Here is a 24,882-nt window from a genome sequence, read left to right as displayed (position 1 = left end):
TCTTTGCACATCTGACTTTCTAACGTGTTGAGATGGAGGTAAAAATGTACAAATTGATTGTCACTCCTGGGAAAAAATATTTTTTAAAAATTCTTTTTATAAATTTGCAGTATTATCTTGTTATATAAAATTGCAAATCACTGCTGCTTTATGAATGGGGTTTATAAATGCTCTGTGTGTATGGGATTCAGTAAAGTGAATCTTGAGCATGAGTAGTTAGGTGGTACTGGGCCTACAGTCAGGATGACCTGAGTTCAAATACGGTCTCGGCTGTGTGACTTTGGGCTAGTCACCTACCCTCTGTTTGTCTCAGTTTCTTCCTCTGTAATGTGGGGATAAATAATAGCAGCTCTGTTGCATGATTATTGTGAGGATCAAATGAGAAAGTACTATTAAGCGCTTAGCACAACCGTTTGGTGCATAGTAGGTGCTTAATACACCATACATTATATGTAAAAAAAGGTGAATGAAAAGAACAAAAAATGACCAAATTTGGCCCCAGTGAGAGTTGAGAAAATGTACCTCTCCTCTTTACAAAGTCGGGGGCAAATGGGTCTGGAGTGTTGCATATACTGTCAGATTCAGTTGAAGTGTGTGGGTCAAATGGGATAGCATATTTAAAGCTTTTAGCACAGTGCCTGGTACACAGTAGGTGCTATGCAAATGTTAGCTATTATTATGGTCATCATCATCATCAAAATGCTTCATTTCAGAAAAATGAGCAAAAGATATAGCCAACTTTCCTCTGTGAATATGATAGTATGTGTAATAATGTATGCTGGCTTCTGTAACTTATTAACTTATCTGAGACACACATAGGTTAAGTAACTTGGCCGCGGTTATCGAACTAGTAAGAGTCAGAAACAGGATTTGAACAACGCTCTTCCTGATTGACCCCAAGCTCATCACTCTACTCAGTAAACATTTAGGAAGGGCCTGCTGTGTACCAGGTACTACATCCACTTGCTGTGCTGACCCCCAAAATATAATACATCCTCACTGAGTGTATTCTAGGTAAATAGCAGCATTCTGTTCCGTGTTCGAATAGGAAGTTTGTACACTGTTAAAACCACAAATCCCTTGCATGTTTGTATCGGTAAATTGTGTGTATGAAAAATGAAAAATCACTTTACTTACCTTCTTCCCTTGTATAAAGTAAAGTTGCCTCTGGATTCTGATGACTCCTTTTGATCTTGTTTTCTCCTTCTAGGGCTGTGGTTGCTACTTTTCCACCAGCACTTGCCATCACACCCAATTTTATAACGATCCAGTGGAAGCAGTCAAAGACATCCCGGATGGATCCACAATCCTAGTTGGTGGTGAGTAATTCCACTCCTTTTCAGCATGCAGGAATGGGTCCATCTTGTTATTCAGGTGGAGGGACACAGCAGCATCAGTGGTGGAATTCTGTGGCATCATCCCTGTTCTGGTTCAACCATGTTCATGAGCAAAGAACAAGCCTGAAGTAGGGGTAGTGACACGTCTAGACTGTGATTCCTCTGGTATGGGGAATTCCTGGATGAGGAAGCTCCCAGTGTGGGTCAGCATCTTCTCTGTAACCTGTTACCTTGGAGAGCTACTCAGTCACTGAGGGGTAAAGGGTTTTGTCCAGGATCATAAAGCCAGTATATGTAAAGTGTGGGACTTGAACCCAGGTCTTCCTAATTTCAAGGCCAGATTTTTAGCCACTACCCTGTGCTGACTCCTGAAATAGAACTTGTATTTTTCTGGTTCTCTTTTCTTGGAAGTATAACCACATTTAATTCTGTGTGTGTGTGTGTGTGTGTGTGTGTGTGTGTGTGTGTGTGTACATATATATATATATACATACATATACACACACACATACACACATATACATATATATATACACACACAACTGTGTGTATGTATATATATATATATATATATATATGAATAAAATTTGTGTGTGTATATGTATTTACTTGTCCTTTCTTCTGATTACTTTTCATTATGTTGGAAAACTCAACTTTCACTTGTCTTAGTCTTGCTGATAGTAGTCTTAATAGTAGGATAAACCTGTTATAAGCTGTGTGCTAAGGTTTTTAGGACTTGAAGAGACTTCTCAGATAATTTTGATCCAATTCCTCGCTTTTAGAAACTGAGGCGCCATGCCATTTTGGAAAAGCATCAATAAGCTTTCACCCATTCCAGAAATAAATGGCATTTCTGTCCTCTAATCCTCATAGCATTTGTACTCCTTTCATTGTATGTCTGCATTCTGCTTTTTATCATAGCTATTAGTGTCCATGTCTTTTCTGCCTTCTTAGACTGTGAGCTCCAGAAGCCAGGGACCCTGTCTTTTATGTGTTCCTCACAGCACCTGATTTGGTGTCTTTACCTGGGCGTGGTTTGTTGTTCAGTTGTTTCTAGTGGTGTTTGATTCTTTGTGACCCCATTAGGGGTTTTCTTGGCAGTGACTTGCCCAGGGTCAGACAGCTGCTAAGTGTCTGAGACTGGTTTTGAACTCAGGAAGATGAGTCTTCCTGACTCTAGGCCCTGTACTCTATCTACTGCATCATCTAACTGCCGTAACCGGCTTCTCATAAGTACTCATTGTGCTCCAGGCATTAGGGATACAAAGACAGAGGGGAAACAGTCCCTGCCCTCAAGGAACTTACCCAAGTGTTGGGAGGCATGACTTGAACTCAGGTCTTTCTGAATCCAAGGCAAGCAGTCTTTCTGCTACCCAGGCTGCCTCTTGTAATCAGCCACGTGGGAGGTAAATACCAAAACAAGATAACAGTATAAAAGTAATGGAAATAGAAGATGTATTTCATGACTTGTCAATTATCACAAGTATTGCATTATAGATCAAAGCTCTCTCAATAGAGAATTTTTTCTTTTAGTTATACATGAACTGAAGTAGGACTGTGATGCAGTCAGGCCTAATTAATTAATGTGTTTTTTTCTTTCCCTTTCCCATTTACGAAGTTATTTTAAATTAAAAAAAGACATTTAAATGGTAAATGTTGCTATCACCCAAAGAAAATGCTGACTGTCTCACACTTGGCTCATTCTTTTGGGACTACTTTAGGTTTTGGGATCTGTGGAATTCCAGAGAACCTCATAGGAGCTCTATTGAAGACTGGAGTAAAAGGATTAACTGCAGTCAGTAATAATGCAGGGTAAGTGTCCTCAGCAACTAGTTTGAAAGTTATTGATAAATTGCTAGATTATAATTTAACAAAATTGTAACAAGACTATAAAAGAGACCTTTTGATAGAAGGCAAACATGACATATCCAGGGACCAGAAGCAGTGTGGGCATTCCACTTAGCTGGGTTTATTTCCTTAGCTGTTTTGAGGGCCATTGGACACAGTTAAAATCATAGCAGGAGGGGCTTCCGAAATAAGTAACCTCTTCCTTCTAGTAAAATTTTGTTTAAAATAACCCAGAACTTGAAATTTACTGTTAACATTGAGATATGTAGTTCTCTACCAAATTTTAGATGAAAAGACTTTGGGTCAGTCCTTCCTTAATGTGACCAAAGGATCACAGATCTAGAGCAAGAAGGGACCTAAGAGATAATTTATTCTAACTCCATCAGGAGTTAGAGGAAGTAGATGCCCAATTTGTCCAAGGTTCCACGGCTAATAAGTGTTAGAACAGGATTTAACCTCAGAGTCCTCAGATTCTAAATCTGGTATTTGCTGCACTGTCTCAAGCAACTCATGTTCTCTCTGTCTCAGTCTTTCTGTTTCTCTGTCTTTCTCTGTCTCTTTCATTCTATCACTGTCTCTGCTTCTCTCTCTCTCTCTCTCTCTCTCTTGCAAATTGCAAATTTTTAATTGCTAATAAGCCATGAATTATTTAGTTAATCTGAAATCTGTTTAAATATCTGCTTTTGGTCATTTCATTGTTCCTTGTGATCTGGATGACTGAATAAAGAATGTATTTACTAAGTTCATGGATTATGCCATGCCAACTTGGGGCGAGAGTGAAATGGTCAAGATGATAATAGGAGTAAAAGATCAGAAATCAAAATGATTTTGATGAAGTTAACAAGGTTCAGGAGTCAGGTTGTTGGGAAAGAATTCAAGAGGCAGGTATTCTTCTAGTCAAGAAGGCTTTATTGCCACAAAAGTAGCAGGCTAGTACTTATCAGCACTATCAGTTAGGGAAAAGACATGGGCTTGCTTTTATACACAAGTTTTGGCCACTCAGCTAGGGATGGGGTATGCTCTTACATGGGCAGTTAACCACAGGGAAGGATGTGAGGAAAGGTGATGCAGGTGTGTAAGGGGAGGTAGGAAAGGGGAAGCTGGTGTGTTGGATACTTTTCAAAACAGTTCAGGGATATGGTGACAAAACAGTGAGTTTCGTTTGCAATGTTCAAGGATATGGTCACAAACCAAATTGGCTAATCACCTACACAGAAAACGAAAAAAGTTTTCTTGTCAACAGATACAGCCCTCTGTTACTGGGCATATTTATATTTAGGCAAGGCCATCAATTTGATTGATAAAGTGGTTAGGAAACTAACATAAAGTCTGATGAAGGGAAGTCCACCTAGGAAGGACAAAACTGTGTGTAAAAATCGGTAAAGGATTAGTTTTGTTTACTGAGGAGAAAGCAAGAAAAAACCTACGTCGGATAAAGAATAGACTGAGACAATGATGTATCACAGTCATGTACAAGGTGACTTAGAATATAATAAAATATGGGGCTCGATCCTGTTATGTTCATGCTTGTTCTTTCATCTATGTATCCAGGGTGATGCTGTTCCCCTATTTGCATCAAGATAATTTTACTTAAGGAGGCAAGAAGGGTGTAAGAAACAGATTGGAGAGTAGCAAAAGCCTTGGCTTCCAGGGTGTGACCTTTACAAAGGATATTCCACTTTTCTCTTCTACCATCTCCATTCCTCTGGGGGTTAAGCCTCGAGCCATTTTAATCCCAATTTTTTGTTGTTCAGTCATTGTTTCCATCCTGTCCGATTCTTCATGACTCCAGTAAGGGTTTTCTTGGTGAAGATACTGGAGTGGATTGCTATTTCCTTCTCCAGCTCATTTTACAGATGAGGAAACTGAGGCAAACATCGTTGAGTGACTTGCCCAGGCTCATACAGCTACTGAGTGTCTGAGGCCAGATTTGAACTCACAAAGATGAGTCTTTCTGACTCCAGGCCCTGCACTCTATCCACTGTGCTACCTAACTGCCATTTTAATCCCAATATTTTAATACTGTAATAGATCCACGGATCTTATCAATGTGGATAGGCTCTTCAGCACTATAGATTTCAGCTCATTCATGCTTATTCAAACTCAGCATTTATTGTTTGCCTTCGTCCTCGTCTTCCATACATCCTCTTCAGGGAATCCTTCCAACATAGGATCAGAGATAGCCAGCTAGAAGAGACTTTGGAGGTCATCAAGTCTAGTCCCCCATCTTACAGAGGAGGAAATGGAGGCCTGGAGGGATTGAGTGACTAACCGGCCTCCTTTGCATTTCTTGATGTAGAATGGGTACCCAAGCTGTCTACTGGTTCCCCTCACTGTCATTATGTCACCGGCCCATCTTTTTTCCCATCATGCGTCTCTCTCTGCTGACATCCTTTATCTGCAGACACCCAGTCCTTTGTTGCTAATATATTTGCAGTCCGCTTATGTCTGCCATGTGCCTTTTTTCCTCATTGGTCTTGGGAGTCGCTGCTACTTTTTAATGATTTGGTGGCTGTATTTCCCTTGACTTGCAGTCTGCAACCAGCCTAGTGGATGCGCTCATCATCAGCGGTTTGGTCAGTGGGAGGTGAATTCTTTGATCATGGCGACCCATGGAAACAAAGGAAAATATAAAACCATTCTTGGTCTTGTTCTCTGCAGTGCTGGTTGCAGAGTGAAAAAAATGGGGCAGAGGGTTCTAAGAATCATACCATTTTTAGACTGCGTACAAATATTAACTCAGCCGTTAGAACTGCAGATGTAAGATCTTCGTAGCGAATGACTGGGCTTACTACCCCTGGATGAATTGAACTTTATCAGTCTTGACAGGTAAGTGGCACAATGGGGTAGAGAGCTTGCCCTGTAGTCAGAAAGATCTGAATTCAAATTCGGCCTAAGACACTTAACTCACTGTTATCCTGGGCAAGTCACTCAGCCACTGCTGACCTCAGTTTCCTCATCTGTAAAATGGGTATAATAATAGCATCTGCTTCCCAGGGTTGTTAAGAGGATATTTTATATAAACATACATATATATACATATATATATATATATATGTACACATATAACACTTTGCAAACCATAGAGTACTATTCAAATGCTAGCTATTATTGTTTTTGTTGTTATTATTAATTGGCTAACTGCTATGAAGAAAATTAGAAAAGAAACTAAGTTACAGTAGGAGTGGGAGGCAGATAATGACAGACTTATAGGTAGAGCATTTAAGCACTAACTGTGTGCCAGGCCCTGTGCACAGCCCTAGGGATATATTTGTTGTTGCCGAGTCATTTTTTTCAGCCATGTTGGATTCTTCATGACCCCATTTGGGTTTTTTTTTTTTAGAAAAGTTACTGGAGTGGTTTGTCATTTCCTTCTCTGGCTCATTTTACAGATGAGGAGACAGAGGCCAACAGGGCTAAGTGACTTACCCAGGGTCACCCAGCTACTAAGTGTCCGAGGCCAGGTTTGAACTCAGGAAGGTGGGTTCCTGACTCTGGGCCTGGCACTCTGTCCATTTTGACACCTAGCTGCCTAGGCATACAAATACAAGCAAGCAAGACTGGCCCTGTCCTCCAGGAGCTTACCTTCTCCCAAGAGACATTTATACATAAAGGGGAGCTGACACCATGTTTGTTAGGGTGATGTGATGTAGAGCAGGCCAGGAAGTGAGGTGGATACCCAAGGCCTGGCCAGATAAATCAACAACTTACCTATCAGAGCCAAGACACCCAGGGACTGTGTCCAGTTGGGGAGAAAGTGGAGGAGATGGAGATAAAGGAATTGGAGTTTTATTACTCAATTTCAATTTTTTTTAATGATTTAGAAACACATAATGTTCTCTGATACTTAAGAAGCCTCTTTGAAAGTCCCATTATAATACCTTATTGAGGTGACCCTCAATAAGGTTTCTAAAATCAGAGTTTCTGAAATTGCTAGTGAAACAGAAGCTCTGATATCATTTCAGGCTGAATGGATTTTGAGTGTGGGGTGGGGGCGTGGAGGGATTGTAGTCTAGCATAGGTGTAGGATTTAGAGGTGGAAGGCATCTTAGGGACCATTTCTAGATACTAGACTAGCTTGAGGATTAGAGCAGCTAAGTTTGGATAGGCTGATCACCAAAAGGTGGGTTCATCACCCAGATGATGAACATTTTGGGCCACAGTCAGTCTTGAAATTATTCCCTAAGGCACAGAGAGGGTCATAACCTGGGGTCCATGAATTTGGTTTTTTTTAATAATATTTTAAAAGCTATTTCATTATAATTGATTTCATGTGTAATCCTGTATATTTATCTTACACATTTAAAAATTTTAAGAAAGGCTTCGTAGTCTTCACTAGACTTTGTCAAAGGGGTTCATGGCATAAAGAGGTTAAGAATCCCCCTTTTAAGGCTTGCCGGGATTACTGTCTATATGGGGAAAAGTACACCAATGAAATCTTGATTTTTTTGATGTGTTGAAGTTACCCAAGAAATGTTTTCTCTGCCATCTAGTGGTTAAACATTTCTTGACATTTTTTATTGGTTGGAAAGAGGAAAGAAAAGTTGTGTTTTAGGAGTTTCAAGTAGAAAATTCTTCATAAAGGCATTAGCATTTCCTTTGCCACTGACACTTTTTGTTAAATTGATGTTGCAGGTAGATTTTGGATGGGGGTACCCTTTGGTAGAAATAATGAAAAGGCATAAATCTTGTCAACTGCATGCAAATGGAAAGAACAAATAACTATATATCTCATGTAAAATAGGACAATATAGTTAAAATCATTTTAAAGGATGAATTGAGCCTGATGTCATGTGCCAATCAGTGTTATATTTAATGCAACCTGTACATGGTCAGATACGTTAATGGGTGCATTTGTCACTTCCCTGGAATCCCTTACCCCTTTGACTTTCCAGTGTTGGAAGTCTTGTTCATTTTATGTTTTACCTTCTGTTGGTTTTTTCCCCCTACTCCAACTCTTATACTTTGAAGTACTGTTGAAGAAAATTATAAAATTACTGATTAGTTCCATGATAAATTTATGATATACAATCTTAGTGCATCCTTGCTGCTGATGCTTGGCAGTGTTTATTTTTTTTAATAATATTCATCTCCTGTTGTCTCCTTATCATGTTACATACACTTCCAAACTTTTTTCTTCAAACCCCAAAACTATTCCCCATCCATCACTCTGTACGTTCTGTTGCCTTCTACTTTACTGAGAAGATTGAGGTCATTGGTTGTGTTTCCTCAGCTATCCTTTTCTCCACCTCAAATTTCTTTGTATGTTTCTTTTTCTCTTCTCTACTTATTTTCCCCCAAAATGTTTTATTGTTGTCTTATGTCTTTACATTGAAGTAATTTCTTACTCCCTACCCATTAGCCCTCCCCCCAGCCAGCCACCTTGGAAGAAAAGATAAAAAATTAAATTAAATCATTTACCACAGAAACCTTGTCTGATTATGTATATGTATAGCATTCTATTCCAGAAGTTCCTCACCTTTTGGCCATGGCAGAGAATGTAGTTACTTCTTTTCTAGGACCTTTATTGATTTAATTTCCAGTCCATCTTCCTTTTTAGTGAAATTTTCATTTGTGTCCTTATCGCTCATATCTGTCCTTCTGTACTATATAATAATACTATATTCCTATGCAATAATATTCTGTTACCTTTATATATCATAGTTTTGGGTTATTTCACCTATCATTCTTCAGTCAGCACCCAATTAGTTTCCAGTACCTGAAATAGCTGTTGTGAATATTTTGGTATCTATTAAACCATTTTTTCTGGCTTTGAATTCCTTGGGATATGTTCAGTAATGAGATCCTTTTATTTACTTTTTGAAATAAGGCTTCTTGATGACGTTTGTTTTCATACTTGTTGTTCCTGGGTATATTTGCCTAGGGGCATCCTTCTAATAAAACCTTCCCTTGTGATAACAAGGGAAAAAAAAACCAAACCACACAGATAGTAGTCTGACAACATATGCAGTATTCTACTCCCAGAGTCCTTCTCTACTCCTTTACTGAAAAGGAGCTGGTATTTTTGTGGTTGGTTCTCTGCAACCATGACTGGTCATTATAATTACTCAAGCATTTAACTTCTTGAAGATAGATGATTAGCAGCAGTAACTCAGCCAACCTTTCTTAATATCCCCCTGCAAACAACTTTAAAATAATGCCTCAAATCAAATTCTGCCAACGAAAGGTCAGGGTGAGACATTTTTCTAGCCTAAGACAGCTTAGGAGGTTGGCAGGAGAGGTCTGTGTCACTGGGTTTGGGCTGGCCCAGAGAGCACATGCGGAGACAGCACCATTGGTGGGCCTTGGAGGTGGCTGCGATTGTGGCAGCAGCAGCTTCAGGAGCTCTGAGCCCAGAGGTAGTAAGAGGGGTGTGGTTTGGGTTGGACAGCTGGTCAGATAGAGATTACAAGGGAACTTGAGCTGACACTGGTTGCAGGATAGGGAGCTGTTTGGCAACTCTGTTGTCCATGTGTTGTTTCTGGATCATAGTTCCTAGTCTCAGTTCTAGGACAGAGAGTACTTGTGGTCAATCACAAGGGAGCAGGGGTCAGAGAGGAACACTAGTGAATATGGCTATAGGAGAGCAGGGGCCCTTCCTAGTTAAAGACTAAAGTACAGACCAGGAGAACAGTGACCACACTTCTCCCCTGGATCACACCACCTTAGAAGCACTGAGAACTTGCAGAACCCCAGAACTGGCTCTAAAAACAGTAGCATTAAAAGAGCTTGAAGCTTGGGACAGTGCCTCCCCACCCCTAGGTGAGCAGAGCCCAACTTTAATATAAGGTTCAATGTCAAGAAATAGGCTGGAAAAAATGAAAACAAAAACAAGAACAGCAAAAAAAGAATGTGAATGTAAAAAGCTACTACAGTGGCAGGGAAGACCAAGACAAATTCAGAAGACAATAGTGTGAAAAATAGCTACAACCAAAGTCTCAAAGACAAATGCTAATTGGACAAAGGCAATGAGATTTCTAGGTGAGTTTAAGAAAGAGATGATTGAGAGAAAAAGTTGGGAAAAGAAATGAGAGTAATGCAAGAAAATTATGAAAAGAGAATTAACAGCTTGATAAAAGAGGCACAAAAATACTGAAGAAAATAACACCTTAAAAAAGAGAATTGACCTAATGGTAAAAGAGGCACAAAAATTCACTGAAGAAAAGAACTTCTTAAAAAGCAAATAGGCTAAATAGAAAAAAGAGGTACAAAATCTTAACTGAAGAAAATAATTCCCTAAAAATTAGAATTGGGCAAGTGGAAGCTTGACGTCTGTGAGACTTCAAGAAACAAGAAAAAGAATTCAAAAGAATAGAAAAAATATAATGTGAAATATCTCACTGGAAAAACAACCGACCTGAAAAATAGAACAAGAAGAGGTAATTTAAGAATTATTGGACCACCTGAAAGCCATGATCAAAAAAAGAGCCTAGACATTATATTTTAAGAAATTATCAAGGAAAACTGCCTTATTATCTTAGATCCAGAGGGAAAAATAGAAATGGAAAAGAATCCACTGATCCCCTCCTGAAAGAGGTCCCACTATTGTTCCCTTGGTTCTGTTTTCTTGACTTTTTTCCACTCAATTCATGTAAGGCTTTCCATGTACTGTTTCTTGTGATACAATTCCATTATGTTCACATGTTACTGAATGATCAGATTGAGTCTGTATTTTTAAAAATAGATCCTATTTATAGTTAATTGATTCTGGCTTCTAACTGCCTGAGTCTCTGAACCATTTGTCTCTGAACTTTATTCAGAAATTCAGCTGGCCTGTAATGAGTTAAGTTTAGAAATCCCATTCTACTCATCACTGTTTTATCCTTGCCTCAAGGTAATCAACTATCCTTGAAGGATGTGGGTGATACCAGGGAGTCTGGTCTAGTATCTTGGCAGTGCCAAGCTGTGCTTCAAGGATGTCTGATTTGCTATCCAAAGAAGTCTTGTCCACTCTCTCTAACCTTGCTGGTGGACTCAAGCAATGAATGTTTCTTAGTCACAGGAGGGAAGGAGGGAGTTATTGCTAACCTCTTACTCTCCATTTCCCACTAATCATATTGTCCCCCTCGCCTCAGCTCTATAACCAATCATCCTGATTTCACCATTCATGATATTGAGTGCTTTTAACCAATCATAACTTGTTGCCCACCTACAAAGGCCCATTCTTTGTTCTGTACTCCCCAAAACTATAAAAGGGAGTGGTGTCCTTCCTTTGGCCTCAGGTTTTTGTTGTTGTTTCGTTATTTTAGACTCTTCGTGACCTAATTGGGGGTTTTCTTGGCAAAGATACTGGAGTGGTTTGCCATTCCCATCTCCAGCTCATTTTACAGATGAAGAATTGAGGCAAACAGGGTTAAGTGACTTGCCCAGGGCCACACAGCTATTAAATGCCTGAGGCTGGATTTGAACTTAGGGAGATGACTTTTCCTGACTTTAGGCTCAACATTCTTTCCATTACACCACCTAGACTGCACCTCAGTTCTGTTGTTGTTGTTATTTTCAGTTGTTTTTCCACTATGTCTGACTCTTCATGACCCCATTTGTGTTTGCCTCAGTTTACCTTATTTTAAGGTAACACCATGTTACATGACCCTGTATTATTTGCACATCATCCCTTAAGGATTTTTAGGAAGTGTCCTTATATGAAAATGCTTACTATTTCTTACTCTTTTGTTCTTTTGCTATCTTCATAAAATATAACCTTAGACATACTATATATTTTTGAAAATGAAATAAAAATAAAGTGTTATTATTCAGTCACTCTTTGTGACCCCATTTGGAGTTTTCTTGGCAAAGATACTAGGGTAGTTTGCCATTTCCTTCTCCAGCTCATTTTATAGATGAGGGAATTGAGGCAAACAGGGTTAAAGTGACTTGCCCTGGGTCACACAGCTGCTAGGTGTCTGAGGTTAGATTTGAACTCAGGCCTTCTTGATTCCAGGCCTAGTGCTCAGTCCACTTTGCCACCTGCCTGCCCTAAAAATATGAAGCAGTCTTGGTCCTTTTCCTTTTTGTGTGTGATGGTAGGACTCGCTGTCAGAAATTCTTGTGATTTACAAATAATTTACAAATCCATTAGTTTAAAATTCTCTTTCTTTTCCTTATAGTGTTGAAGACTTTGGCTTGGGCCTTTTACTTAAGTCCAAGCAGATAAAACGTATGATTTCCTCTTATGTGGGAGAAAATGCAGAATTTGAACGGCAGTACCTAGCTGGTGAATTGGAAGTAGAGCTCACACCACAGGTAAGATACTTTCTTTGGGTTATGAAATCAATACCATCTGTAATACTGATTTATTTAAAAATTGGTGTTTTCCCTATTGTGTATGAGACAAAATGTTATTTTGTCAAACTAAGAAACATTGCTTTTTAAATTGCTGTGCATCAGTATTTTGTCCTTCTCTGCTTAAAAATAGAATCAGGGTGGCAAATTAGATCATGAGCTGGCCTTGAAGCCAGGAAGATTTGAATTCAAGTCCTGACACATGTTAGCTTTGTGGCCTAGGCAAGTCACTTAACCTCTCATGCTCTAAGTAACTCTTTTAAGACTCCAAGCTGCATGGGCAGGGAGAGATTTCTCATTTGGGAGTTCTCCCCATCAGTGAAATGATAGGTCTAGTCCCTGTCTCCTGTGCTTTAAAAGTACCAACTCAGGGAGATAATGCCAGTTCACAATTTCATCCCTCTGTTATTTTATTTAATGTCATGTTTTGTATTTCTTATACACTAGACACTCTGACAAGCTGCCACAGTGTTTAAAGGTTATTTTAAAAGTAAGTTTACAGGATATTTTAAAGCAGCTGATCTTTACTATGTATTTAAATAATTTGCTTCTATTTTCCTAATAATTGTCTAATAAATTCAAATGTTTCTCATAGTTTAGGGTAAGTTTCGTAGCGTGTAGATATGGGGATCTTTGAATTTACTCATCAGAGCCACTGGTCCTTTGGCTTTCATTCTGGAGATCATGCAGATTGTATTGATCCGTGTTGGGTAAAAACAGAGTACTTTACTGAGTTGGCGGTGAATATCTGCAGCAGAAACATTTTTTTACATTAAAAAAAAAGAAACATGACATTCACATTTTGTCTGGGGATTATATATATGGGAGAGTAAGTATTTTTGCCTAAGGATATACCAGCTTACAAATAGCTGCAGCTGCTCTATTTTACGGTGTTGCCAAATGTGCTTTACAAAATATTGTACTACCAACACAATCATTGTACTCTGCAGAGTTTTCCTTTCTAACAGCCCTAATCCTCCAGCTTTTAATCAGTCAGTCAATAAACATTTATTAAGTGCCTACTTTGTGCCAGGCACTCTTCTAAGGGCCGCTGATACAAAGACAGGCAAAAGACAATCCCCGCCTTCAAGGAACTTGCAATCTAGCACAAAGACAACTAATTCAGCGGGCCTCACGGCGGTGTATTCACTTTTGAATAAGTTTTGTGTATTCTCCCCTTTACACTGGAGGGATGTACAAATCCTTATTTTTCTCGTTCTCTCTGGGCTGAGCCTAAATCTTCCCATTTTGGTCTTATAGCCTATGTAGAATATTGGTCTTACGTTGAATTGATCCTATAGATATGTATGTATGTGTGTGTGTATGTGTGTGTATGTGTAGTGTTATGTTTGTCCTTCGTTTTCGAAGAAGACCATGACATCAGGAAAATAATGACGTGACTTGCAGCTGACTTGGATTTGAGCGAGGGAGGGCTGTGCAAGGTCACCAGCCTCACTTTCTCCTCCAGGGCCATGTGGATCTAGTGACCAGATATTCATCAGGATGACTGGAGGTGGCCCAGGATGCAATGGGAGACCCTGGCCCTTTTAGGCTAAGGTGTTTTCATGTACTCACTGAGAGTGAGGAAGGAGTGTGTATGTGTGTGTGTGTGTGTGTGTGTGTGTGTGTGTACACACACACATACATAGACACATACATATGTACATACACACATACATATGTATGTGTGTACTTATATATATATATACATATATGTATATTCATGTATATACAATGGATAGTATTGGCACTGACAAGTTTTTATATACCTCTGAGAGAAATTTAGATAATATTCTACTCAGGTGTTAGTGATTACAACACTGATCTTGTTCAAATAAAAGACCCTTCTTGGCCTTGCTGTTCTCTCCCTGGGACGTGAGTGGGTATCTCATGTGGTTTCACATTTGTTCATGGTGGTGAAGTTCTCTTCCAAACTCTGTGTTGTTACAAAGTTTGCCTAATCCAAAGCTTGAGAGCTTTTGCCTTTTATTGTCCAGGATAGTGACAGCACAACTGTGAAGGAAGGAAGGAAGGAAGGAAAGAAGAAAGGAAGGAAGGAAAAAAGGAAGGAAGGAAGGAAGGAACAAAGGAAGGAAGGAAGGAAGGAAAGAAGAAAGGAAGGAAGGAAAGAAGGAAGAAAGGAAGGAAAGAAAGAAGAGAAGGAAGGAGGGAAAAAGGAATGAAGGAAGGAAGGAAGAAATAGGAAGTTATTAAACACTTATTATGTGTCAGGTGCTGCTGGGCTACTTATTAAGTGCCAGACTTTACACTTTATCTCATTTGAGCCTTATAACAACCTTGGGAGGTAGGTGCTATCATTATCCCCATTTTACAGTTGAGGAAACTGAGACAAATGGAGGTGATCTGACTTCCCTAGGATCATACAATGTTTGAGGCTAAATTTGAACTCAGATTTTCCTGACTCCAGTGCTCTGTCCATTGCACCACTTAGCTCATGAAGAAAAAAAAAATGCTACCTCGTTAACTTTGGTCAAATGATTTGTTTCCTAAGCCTCAGTTTCTTCATCACCAAAATAAGAGATTGGGAGAAATAGCCTCTAAGGTCTTTCTAGTTCTAGGTTTCTGATCCTGTGGATTGAAATACCCATTTGTCGTTCAGTCATTTTAATTGTGTCCAACTCTTCATGACCCCGGTTATGGGGTTTTCCTTGGCGGAGATACTGGAGTGTTTTTTTGCTGTTTCCTTTTCCAGTTCATTATACAGATGAGGAAACTGAGGCAAACAGGGCAAAGTGACTTGCCCAGGGTCAGTTATTAAATGTCCGAGGCTGGATTTGAACTCATGAAGATGAGTCTTCCTGATTCCAAACCCAGTGCACTCTCCGCTGCACCACTCAGCTACCCTGAGATATCCATAGAAACTTTCAATTGAAAGCAAAGCATATTGAAGTAAAGGATATTTAAAGGAAAACTTTAATTCTTGATGTTGTTAATGAGTTTTAATAGAATTATTGCTTTATATAAAATTGAAGGCAGAGAAGCAGTTTGGGGTAGAGGCTTTGGAGTCAGAATGAACTGGGTTCTTGTCCTTCCTCTTGATACCCATTGGCTGTTTGACTTTTGGCAAATCATTGAACCTGACCGTCTTGAAGATGAAGAGTAATTGCCTCTTTGCACTTTGAGGGGGAATAAATACATTAATTTATAGGCCTGGACCAAAAAAAATATTAAAGCCCTGGCTACATAGCGTACAATGAATATTAACAGCTTAAAATGTCCCTAGTTGGAGGTGTTCACAGAGACATCTTTAACTGTTAGGTAGAATGGAGCAGAATCATCTTTGCGGTGTTTTTACTTCAGGGGTGCCATAGCCTGTAGGCCACAAACTGTCTCCCCAGCTTGGCTGCCACATTGCCTGAAATTCCAACTGTAACTTGTCGCTTTGGCTTAAAGACCCAAAGCCATCTGTTAAATGCAAAATAGATTATCTGGGAGGGCTAACGTCCTAGTCTGTTCTCCACTCTAAATGTATTCTTGGAAATGTTCTAATCAGATAAGACGGTAGGTCTTAGCACAGACCTGGGATGATAGCCATAGGACAAATATATTTTGATGTGGGGGAAAGGGGTCAGGGAATGTTCAGAACACAGGGAACTGTCCAAGAGAGAAGGCCCGGGAAGACCTGGAAGTGGGAAGCTGATTGACAGCTGGTAGGTGAAGTTGTTAAGAATATTTTCCCATTGTCTTAAAGCAGTGGCTCTTAAACTGGGGTCTGTGGATTTGTATTTAAAAGTATTCTGATAATTATTTCAGCATATTGGTATCCTTGGGAATCCTATGTATTTTATTTTATGCATTTAAAATTATTATTCAGAGAAAAGGGTTCATGGGCTTCACCAGATTTCCAGAACAGTCCGTGGCACAAAAAAAAAAAAAGGTTAAGGGCTCCTGCATAGATGTTGAATGTCTGAATTTCAAGGCATTTTGACAGTTTCCCATGATATCACTGTTGTCCCTCATGCTCAAAGACTCTAACATCACTATGTTAGAGTCAAGGTACAGTGTGTCCGGCTGTGGCTGATCAAACCGAAATGAGCTTGGAAGGCTCTACCACAAGTCTGGCACGAATAGTCCACGTGAATATTTGGGAGGGAGATGTCTCTAAATTTGTGCGTCTCACGTTTTCTTGGAGCTACTGCAGTTCTGCTCCACTCATAGAGCACGACACCCTCTTTGATGAGGCTACACTATGCTGGGCAGTCCTGTGCCAGTATCTCCGATGTATCCCAATCGATTTCATAGTTCTGCAGAGAGACCTTGAGACTGTCCTTGTATCACTTTTTCTGACTTCCATGTAAGCGCCTGCCTTGTGTGAGTTCTCCATAAAATAATTTTTTAAGCAAACATACTTTTACATTGGAACAACGTGGCCAGTAGCGTTTGAACAGTTGGAGTTCAGTTCAAGGAAGGACCTCACTGTTCAGAACCTTATCTTGCCGGGTGACCCTCGGATCTTCCTAAGGTGGAGGTAGCTGAATGACCTGAGCCAAAAAGATGTCATTAACAAATTAGTGCTGTCGTGAAGGGAGAGCTCTACTAGACCACCCTGGGGATTCTTACTCTTTAATATTTTCTATTTTACCAGAGACCTTAGATGAAGACAAAGATTAATCCTTGTCCGTTTTGCCTGAAGACAGACTCCAAAAAGATCTCAAATAGGCTACAAATGGTAGATAGACTAATTAAAATGAGATAATATTTGTAAAGTGTTTTGCAAAAATTAAATGATAATACAAGCTGTTGTTATATGGAATTTAACAGGTAAATATCAAGCCCTGTGCTTGGCTTGAAAAAATAAAACCAGTTACATAGCTACTGGGTGTCTCAAAAGTGTTGGTACAATTTTATTGCAATTTTACCGGACCTAAAGTCAGGAAGACTGCTCTCTGGCCTCAGACATTGACTAGCTGTGTGACCCTGGGCAAGTCACTTACCGCTGTTTGCCTCAGTTTCCTCATCTGTAAAATGAGTTGGAGAAGGAAATGGTAAACCACCACAGTATCTTTGGCAAGAAAACCCCAAATAGAGTCACAGTCAGACACGACCGAAAAACAATGGAATGATAACAACAAAAAAGACTTTTGGAATGCTGTATAAGATGTGGCCTATTTGATTAGACAACAGTTTCTGTAGGGGAAAAAAAGGATCTGGGGATTTTAGTGGACCAAAAGTTCAACATGAGTCAACAGTGTGACATGACAGACAAAAAAAAAAGCCAGTGTGACCTTAGGCGACACTAAGAAGGTGGACGGTATTTCCGTTGTTCTCTGCTTTGGTCACAACACATCTAGAATGTTATACTTAGCCTTGAGTACCACCCGTTAGGAAGAATGTGCTAAATTAGGATAGATCCACAGCAGGCCAGCCAGGGTGGTGAGGGAACTGGAAACCAGGCCGTAGAAAGAGGGACTGAAAGAACTGAGGAATATTTAGTTTGGAGAAGGCCTAGTGGGAACATTATAGATTGTGTATGTGTGTGTGTGTTTGTATTTAAGAAATTAGAGTGTCCCTCAACATATTATTATATGTCTGCTATATTACTGAAAGGAGGGCTCTACTAGAGTGAGTTACGTTTATATATAATTTATATATATGCACACACATGTATATTATACAACATACATTATAGATACATATACATTTATATATAATTTACATGTATAGGCATCCATGTATAATCTATCATATTATTTAACATATCAAATAGATAATATACTTACTATAATATTAATATATAAATATTAACCATAAATTAAATATATGAAAATATAACCATTACATATATAAATTTAAGTTAAATATACTTGTTATTTAATATATAAAATATATAAATACTTAATATAAAAAGTATTATTTAATATATTAAATGTATCATATAATACCCATTTAATATATTAAATTTTACACACACATTTAGGTATATATTATATAATGTTATACATTGTACATATTACTGATAATACATAGGCATATGTTATTTAATACATGGCATATAATATGTAATCCTATACAACATATTTAACATATTATTCGCATTAAATATAGAAATCCAGGTAGAATGTTGTTCATATCCTGTGGGGAAGGAGCCTGCGAGCACTTACTAACTAGAGGTGAGAGCAGCTAACCCCGGGGGAGCTTCGATAGGCAACTATTTGCTTGTTTTTGCTTACTCAGAGAACTTCTCCTATACTGGCCCTGCACCTCTGTCTCCTGACTAGGAAGCTAGGTGGCCCAGTAAATAGGGTGCTGGACTGAGTTCAAGTTCAGCCTCATGCACTTATTAACTGTGTGACTCTAGAAAGTCACTTTACCTCTATTTCAGTTTCCTCATCTTTAAAGTAGGATAATAAAGGGAGCAGCTAGGTTGTGCAGTCAGTAGAGCACCAGCCCTGGAGTCAGGTGGACCTGAGTTCAAATCCCACCTCAGACACTTGACACACTTACTAGCTGTGTGACCTTGGGCAAGTCACTTGACCCCAGTTGTCTGGTGTTCCCCCCTCCAAGAAAAAAAAAGGTTTAATGGTAATACCTACCTTCCAAGCTTGTTGTGAGGATAAAATGAGGTAATATTTGTAAAACACTTTTTTAAACATTCAAGTGTTATATAAATGTGAATTATTTTTACTACTGCTGCTGCCACCTTCACTACCACTGCCATTGCCTCTACTACTACCACCACCACCACCACCACTACTACTACTACTACCACTACCACTACTTCTACCTCCTCCTCCTCCTCCTCCTCAGACTCAGTGGATTGTATTCATACCGGTTCTTTTATTTTAATTCATTTATAATCACGCCAATGTCAAAGCATCTGTACAAATAGCATTTCATTTGCACATTTTATATGCAAAGTGCTTTTTATCAATGGGGTGTTTAGATATATGTTATATATGGGAAATTGTAACTTTACAAAAAGGTACTGCTTTTCTCTAAATTTCTAGTACAGAACACATAGATATAACAATCTAATTGTTTTGATACTTTGATACTTGTCAGTTTGTTGTTTTAAAAAATGCATACATATATATATATATATACATACATATACATTATGGACTTAATTGAAATGAAAACGAACTGTTTTGATACTTTACAGTGTAGAGTTATTCTTTTAAATATGTACACATTGCATACTTAATTTAAATGAAAACTAATTGTTTTCATATTTCATACTGTTCACTCATTATTTAAAAGATATACATAATTTATGCTGTGTCTACAGAGCACAGAGTGATATAAAGGTTTGCTAATTATCTAGTTAATGTTTTCAATTTAGAGAAATAAATCAGAGAGTTCAAACCCAAAGCATATATATTTTTTAAAAAGTTAAATATGGATATGTATAATGTAATATTGGAAGCATGGCAGCAGAAATTATGAATATGAAAGTTAATGGGAACACAAAGATAGAGTGAGTTTGGATTAAGAATGGAGAGATTGTTACCAATGGAATAGAATTTTTTTTCTTTTTTAAATTGCTGTACATTCAAAGCATATAAAATGCTAATGGAGAAAGTTTAGCTCAACATTTTTATGTTAGGTTAGGGAAGATGAACTCTGGTTGTATGTGTAATTCTGTAGATAAAGGGAAATGCACAGAAGAGTGCTTAGCAGAGAACTTAATGCTTCATGATGGTTCTGACCTGCAGGGAACACTTGCAGAGCGGATTCGTGCAGGGGGTGCTGGAGTCCCAGCCTTCTTCACCAGTACGGGGTATGGCACACTGGTGCAGGAAGGAGGCTCACCCATCAAGTACAACAAAGATGGCAGCATTGCCATTGCCAGCCAACCGAGAGAGGTAAGAGGAACTCTAGTCCAAAAACCACAAATGATCCTGCTTAACTTAGAAACGTCCTGTCATGATACATAGGATAAAAGAACTGCAACATTACTTTGTAAGCACAAGAAACAAAGCGTGTATGCTAGGTGGAAAGGGAATAATTTATTATAAATCTGGCGAAATTTCTAGGTAAACCCAGTATCAAATGTTAGTTTTTCCATTTTAATAATTTACTTTACTGAGGGGCTCCAGTAACTGACTTTCCGGTAATCTCCGTTCTAAGAAAGACAAAAAGAATTATTTAATAGGGCAGCTGCAGAAAGAACGTTGAATTTTGGTGTCATAAGACTAGTGTTCAAATCTTAGCCCTTCCATTTCCTAGCTTTGTGACCTTGGATAAATCACTTCTCTGCTCCAAGACTCAGTTTTCTCATTTGTAAAATAGGATTTATACTGTAGTACTCACTTCACAGTGATGTTGGAAGGAGCAAGTTTAGAACATATGGAAAGCTCTTTGTAAACCTTAAAATGCTGTGTAAATGCCAATTATTATTCTTTAGAAATTAGGATATATTAATATGCAGAAGTAGAGGTTCTTAAGCTGTTTAAACGTGCCAATTTGAATGAAGTCAGGTTAGTTAATTAATCAACAAGTATTTATTACATACCTACTCCGTGATGATACTTTATTGATGTTGAACAAGTTTATGTTAGGATATGGATGACTATGTTTATACTTGAGAGAAGAAGAGAGAACCAAATTGGAATACTTAGTAAGCATTTATTAAGCGTCCACCATGAACCATTTGTGTTGTATTAGATGCAAGAGATTTAGTTGTTGTTCAGTCATGTCTGATTTTTCGTGATCCTTTGTGGGATTTTCTTGGCAAACATACTGGAGTAGTTTACCATTTCTTTCTCCAGTTCATTTTACAGATGAGGAAACTGAGGAAAACGGAGTTAAATGACTTGCTCAGGGTCACACAGCTCAGGAAGATGTATCTTCTTGACTCTAGAACTGGTATTCTGTCCATTCTGCCACCTAGCTGCGAGAGATACCAGGACAAAAAAAGAGCCCTAAAGGAGCTTACATATCATCGGGAAAACATACACCTAATAATAACCGTAATAATAGCTAGCTTTTATGTAGTACTTTAAGGTTTGCAAAGAGCTATGCAAATATCTCATTTTATCCTAAGTATATACATAAAATATATTTTATTTATATAACCATATATTAAATACATTTTATATGTATTTATAAAGTATTTATGTATTTATATAAAAGTATGTATTTATAAAAGTATATATTTATATGTATGTGTATATAGTCCTTTATAAACCTTAAGCACCAAGAGAGCATGTGAAATCATGGCTAGAGTACTGGCCTTGACAATGGAAACATCTGGATTCAGATCCCGCCTCACACACTGACTAGCTGTGTGACCCTGGGCAAGTCACTTAACCTCAGTTTCCTCAAGTATAAAATGGGGATTTCGAAAGCACCTACCTCCAAGGGCTGTTGGGAAGATGAAGTGAGATGATGTTTGTAAAATGCTTGGCTCATTGCCTGGCACTGGTAGGTGCTCTATAAATGCCTATTCTCTTCCATTTCCCTCCCATTTGTAAATTGCAAGGGTCGGATTCAGCCTCTAACTATACTATAAACCTATACTCTTATGACCATTTAAGAAACTTATTCAAGTGTATATTTATTTGAGATAAATAAGGCTTTTTTGCTCAAACCTACGTTGAGAGTCTCCATTTCTGCGATGGGTTGATTCTGGCAGAAGATTCTAGGTTCTCCAAAAGCAATAGCTGGAAGAAGAAAGAAAGGCAGACTGCTGATCCCCCACCACGCCTTTCTCCCTTTCCCAGGGCCAGTATCCTCTTGTGCCACAGGAATTATTTTGCCCCTTCCTTCCTCCCTCCCTCATGATCTTACCCCTACCCCTTCCAGATTTTCTTTGCTCCTCATCTCTACCCTCCATCCTCCATCTCCTTTGGTGTTTGGGCTCCTCCTCAAGACTACAGGAGCCCCAACAGACTGGGGAAGCCTGAACTCATTTCCTCATAGAAACAGCGTTATCATGGATAGATTCTCTACCTGGCCAAGTTGCTTAGACATCTTCGCCTCAGTTTCCTCACCTTTAATATGGGGATAATAGGTTCACCCACCGAGCAGTGTTGTGAGATTCAAGTGAGTTAACACGAAAAAACACCTTGCACGCTTTAAAGTGCTAGGCGGTAGAATGGATAGAGTGCGGAGCCTGGAGTCAGGAAGAGCCGAGTTCAAATCTAGTTGTAGACACTTAGCATCTCTGTTACCCTGGGCACCGCCAATCGTAATAGCACCTACCTCCCAGGGTTATAAAATGCTTAGCACACTGCCTGGCCCGTAGTGAACGCTGCGTGAATGTTAGCTATCATCATGTTTATTACTACACGCATGCTAACACTGCTTCAGGTTTGGGACTTCTACGAGATAGCCTGGAAAGCTACATCACCGTTTGTAGCCTTGTTTCAGTAGGAAAAGATTCTGCATGGAGTTGAGGAAAGAGTACTGGATCAGGAGTCAGGGGACCTGGGTTCGAAAACTTGGCAAGTCTCTTAATGCCCCTAATAATAATAATATCGGTAACAACCAACTTTTATATAGCACTTATCATGTGCCAGGCACTGTGTAAACGCTTTACAGGGATTGCTTCACTTGATCCTAACAGCAGATCTGGGAGGTTGGTGCTATCATGATCTCCATTTTACAGATGAGGAAACTGAGGCAGACAGATATTAAATGACTTTACCAGGGTAACAGAGCTAGTAAGTGTCTGAGAGTAGATGTGAACTCAGGTCTTCCTGCCACTCCATTCACTGCCCTGCCTAGCTGCCTCAGTGCTCACTTTCCTCATCTGTAAACTGAAGGGTTTCATAGTAATAATAATAACAAGAATTTATATAATGGGGGCAGCTAGGTGGTGCAGTGAGTAGAGTACCAGCCCTTGAATCAGGAGCACCTAAGTTCAAATATGACCTCTGTTTCCACAATCCGGCTAGCAGCTTCTGTGGGGGTGCAAGATCCACCCACAGCCAGCACCCAGAAAGCTGCCAACATACTGCAAAAGCACAGGTTCTTTTGATCTGCTTAACTAAGGAAAGCAAGGTAAAGGGGTTGACGAGCTTACTTTAATTCAGCATACAAATATCATTCACTTAGTTTGGAGGAAAAAAGCCAGCACCCTGAACTTCAGAGCAAATTACAAACAAATTACAAACATCAACAGACAGACCAAATACAGATTCATAGTTACCAACATCTAGGTTCAGCCTGGGAGCTCAGAACAAGGGCGGGCCCAGAGTCACGCGCACCACCATGGCTGTGGGGAAGAGCTCCAAAGAAGAGACAGCCAACCCCTGGTTTTATATCTTTTTCAGGGTCAGGGGTGAGTCACACATGCAACTCACCCAGTGACCTAGAATTGTCACAAAGAGGTGACTTAAACCCATGTGGTCTAAAAGCCTCTGCTGCCCCAGACATGTAAACTAGGCCCTCCCTGGAGTTAGCCCCACCTTGGGCCCCACCTTAGTTGCCAATCCACATAGGTTTTACACCTAATAGGGGTTTGGGCCTGGGGCTTAGCACTTAGTAAGACTCAATGAAATACACTGAATTACTCAAAGGGAACAAAAGCCAAACTCTTCAAGGGCACTTGTTGAACTAAGTGCTAAGGAGCCCATTTTGCTTACCAACACAACCTCAGACACTTGACACACTTACTAGCTGTGTGACCTTGGGCAAGTCACTTAACCCCAATTGCCCTGCCTTCCCCCCTCAGATACAAAAAAAAAGATTCAAATAAAGAATTTATATGATGCCTTACATTTTGCAGTGCGCTTTACATGTAAGGTAATTTCTGAAGTCCACACCAGCCCTAAATCTATACACCTGGGAGGAAAGTTCCAAACAACTGACTTACAAAGAAACTTTGGAAATATAATCCTTACTTGAAGTCCTTTAGAGTGATCTCTCGTCTTCCAAACACCCCAGGGTGCTAGAAGATTTGTTATCCCTCACAGAATGGTTCTCTTCTGTTCTACTCAGAATGATTTTCAGCAGGAAAGGCTATTTTTATGAACCAAAGCGAACCAAAAAACTAAATCGGTCCAGTTTTGCTCTCAAAAATGTGTCCCGAACTCTGTCCACTAGGTGGTAGAATTGAAATAAGAATGGAGCCCTTCCTGGAAAACTGCTTTATTCCTTCAAATGTTAAAGCAAGATGGAGCCTGGGAGCTCAGGGCACAAATGGTATTTGGTTTTCATTTCTCAGAGGTGCATCGTGAAAATGAGAGGAGGCAAATAATACTAAGAAAGCTTTTAAAATAGAGTTCCTTAAACATAAATGGCAGAAAGTAATTAGATCTTGTATAGGAATTAGGACAAACTGTATGACCAACATGCTTGTACTTTAATTTCTGCAGGTGAGGGAGTTTGATGGCCATCATTATATTTTGGAGAAAGCCATTACAGGTGATTTTGCCCTCATAAAAGCCTGGAAAGCAGATCGTTCAGGAAATGTCATTTTCAGGTAGTGTATATGAACAGTGGTGGT

General features: G+C 39.2%; 1 protein-coding gene across 1 annotated transcript in view; it reads left to right on the top strand.

Moving 5' to 3' along the window:
- OXCT1 (3-oxoacid CoA-transferase 1) overlaps positions 1-24,882 on the top strand; it is a 192,127-nt gene that overhangs the window by 6,354 nt on the left and 160,891 nt on the right. Inside the window, exons 2-6 of the mRNA XM_036740818.1 lie at positions 1,211-1,319; positions 3,059-3,149; positions 12,293-12,428; positions 20,144-20,293; positions 24,752-24,858. Of these exons, the coding sequence (XP_036596713.1) occupies positions 1,211-1,319; positions 3,059-3,149; positions 12,293-12,428; positions 20,144-20,293; positions 24,752-24,858 (593 nt within the window). The remainder of the gene's footprint in view (positions 1-1,210; positions 1,320-3,058; positions 3,150-12,292; positions 12,429-20,143; positions 20,294-24,751; positions 24,859-24,882) is intronic.

Source organism: Trichosurus vulpecula, chromosome 1, assembly GCF_011100635.1.
Source record: "Trichosurus vulpecula isolate mTriVul1 chromosome 1, mTriVul1.pri, whole genome shotgun sequence".
Lineage (NCBI taxonomy): Eukaryota > Metazoa > Chordata > Mammalia > Diprotodontia > Phalangeridae > Trichosurus > Trichosurus vulpecula.
The sequence above is the reverse complement of the archived record's forward strand: the minus strand, read 5'-3'. Positions and strand labels throughout refer to the sequence as shown.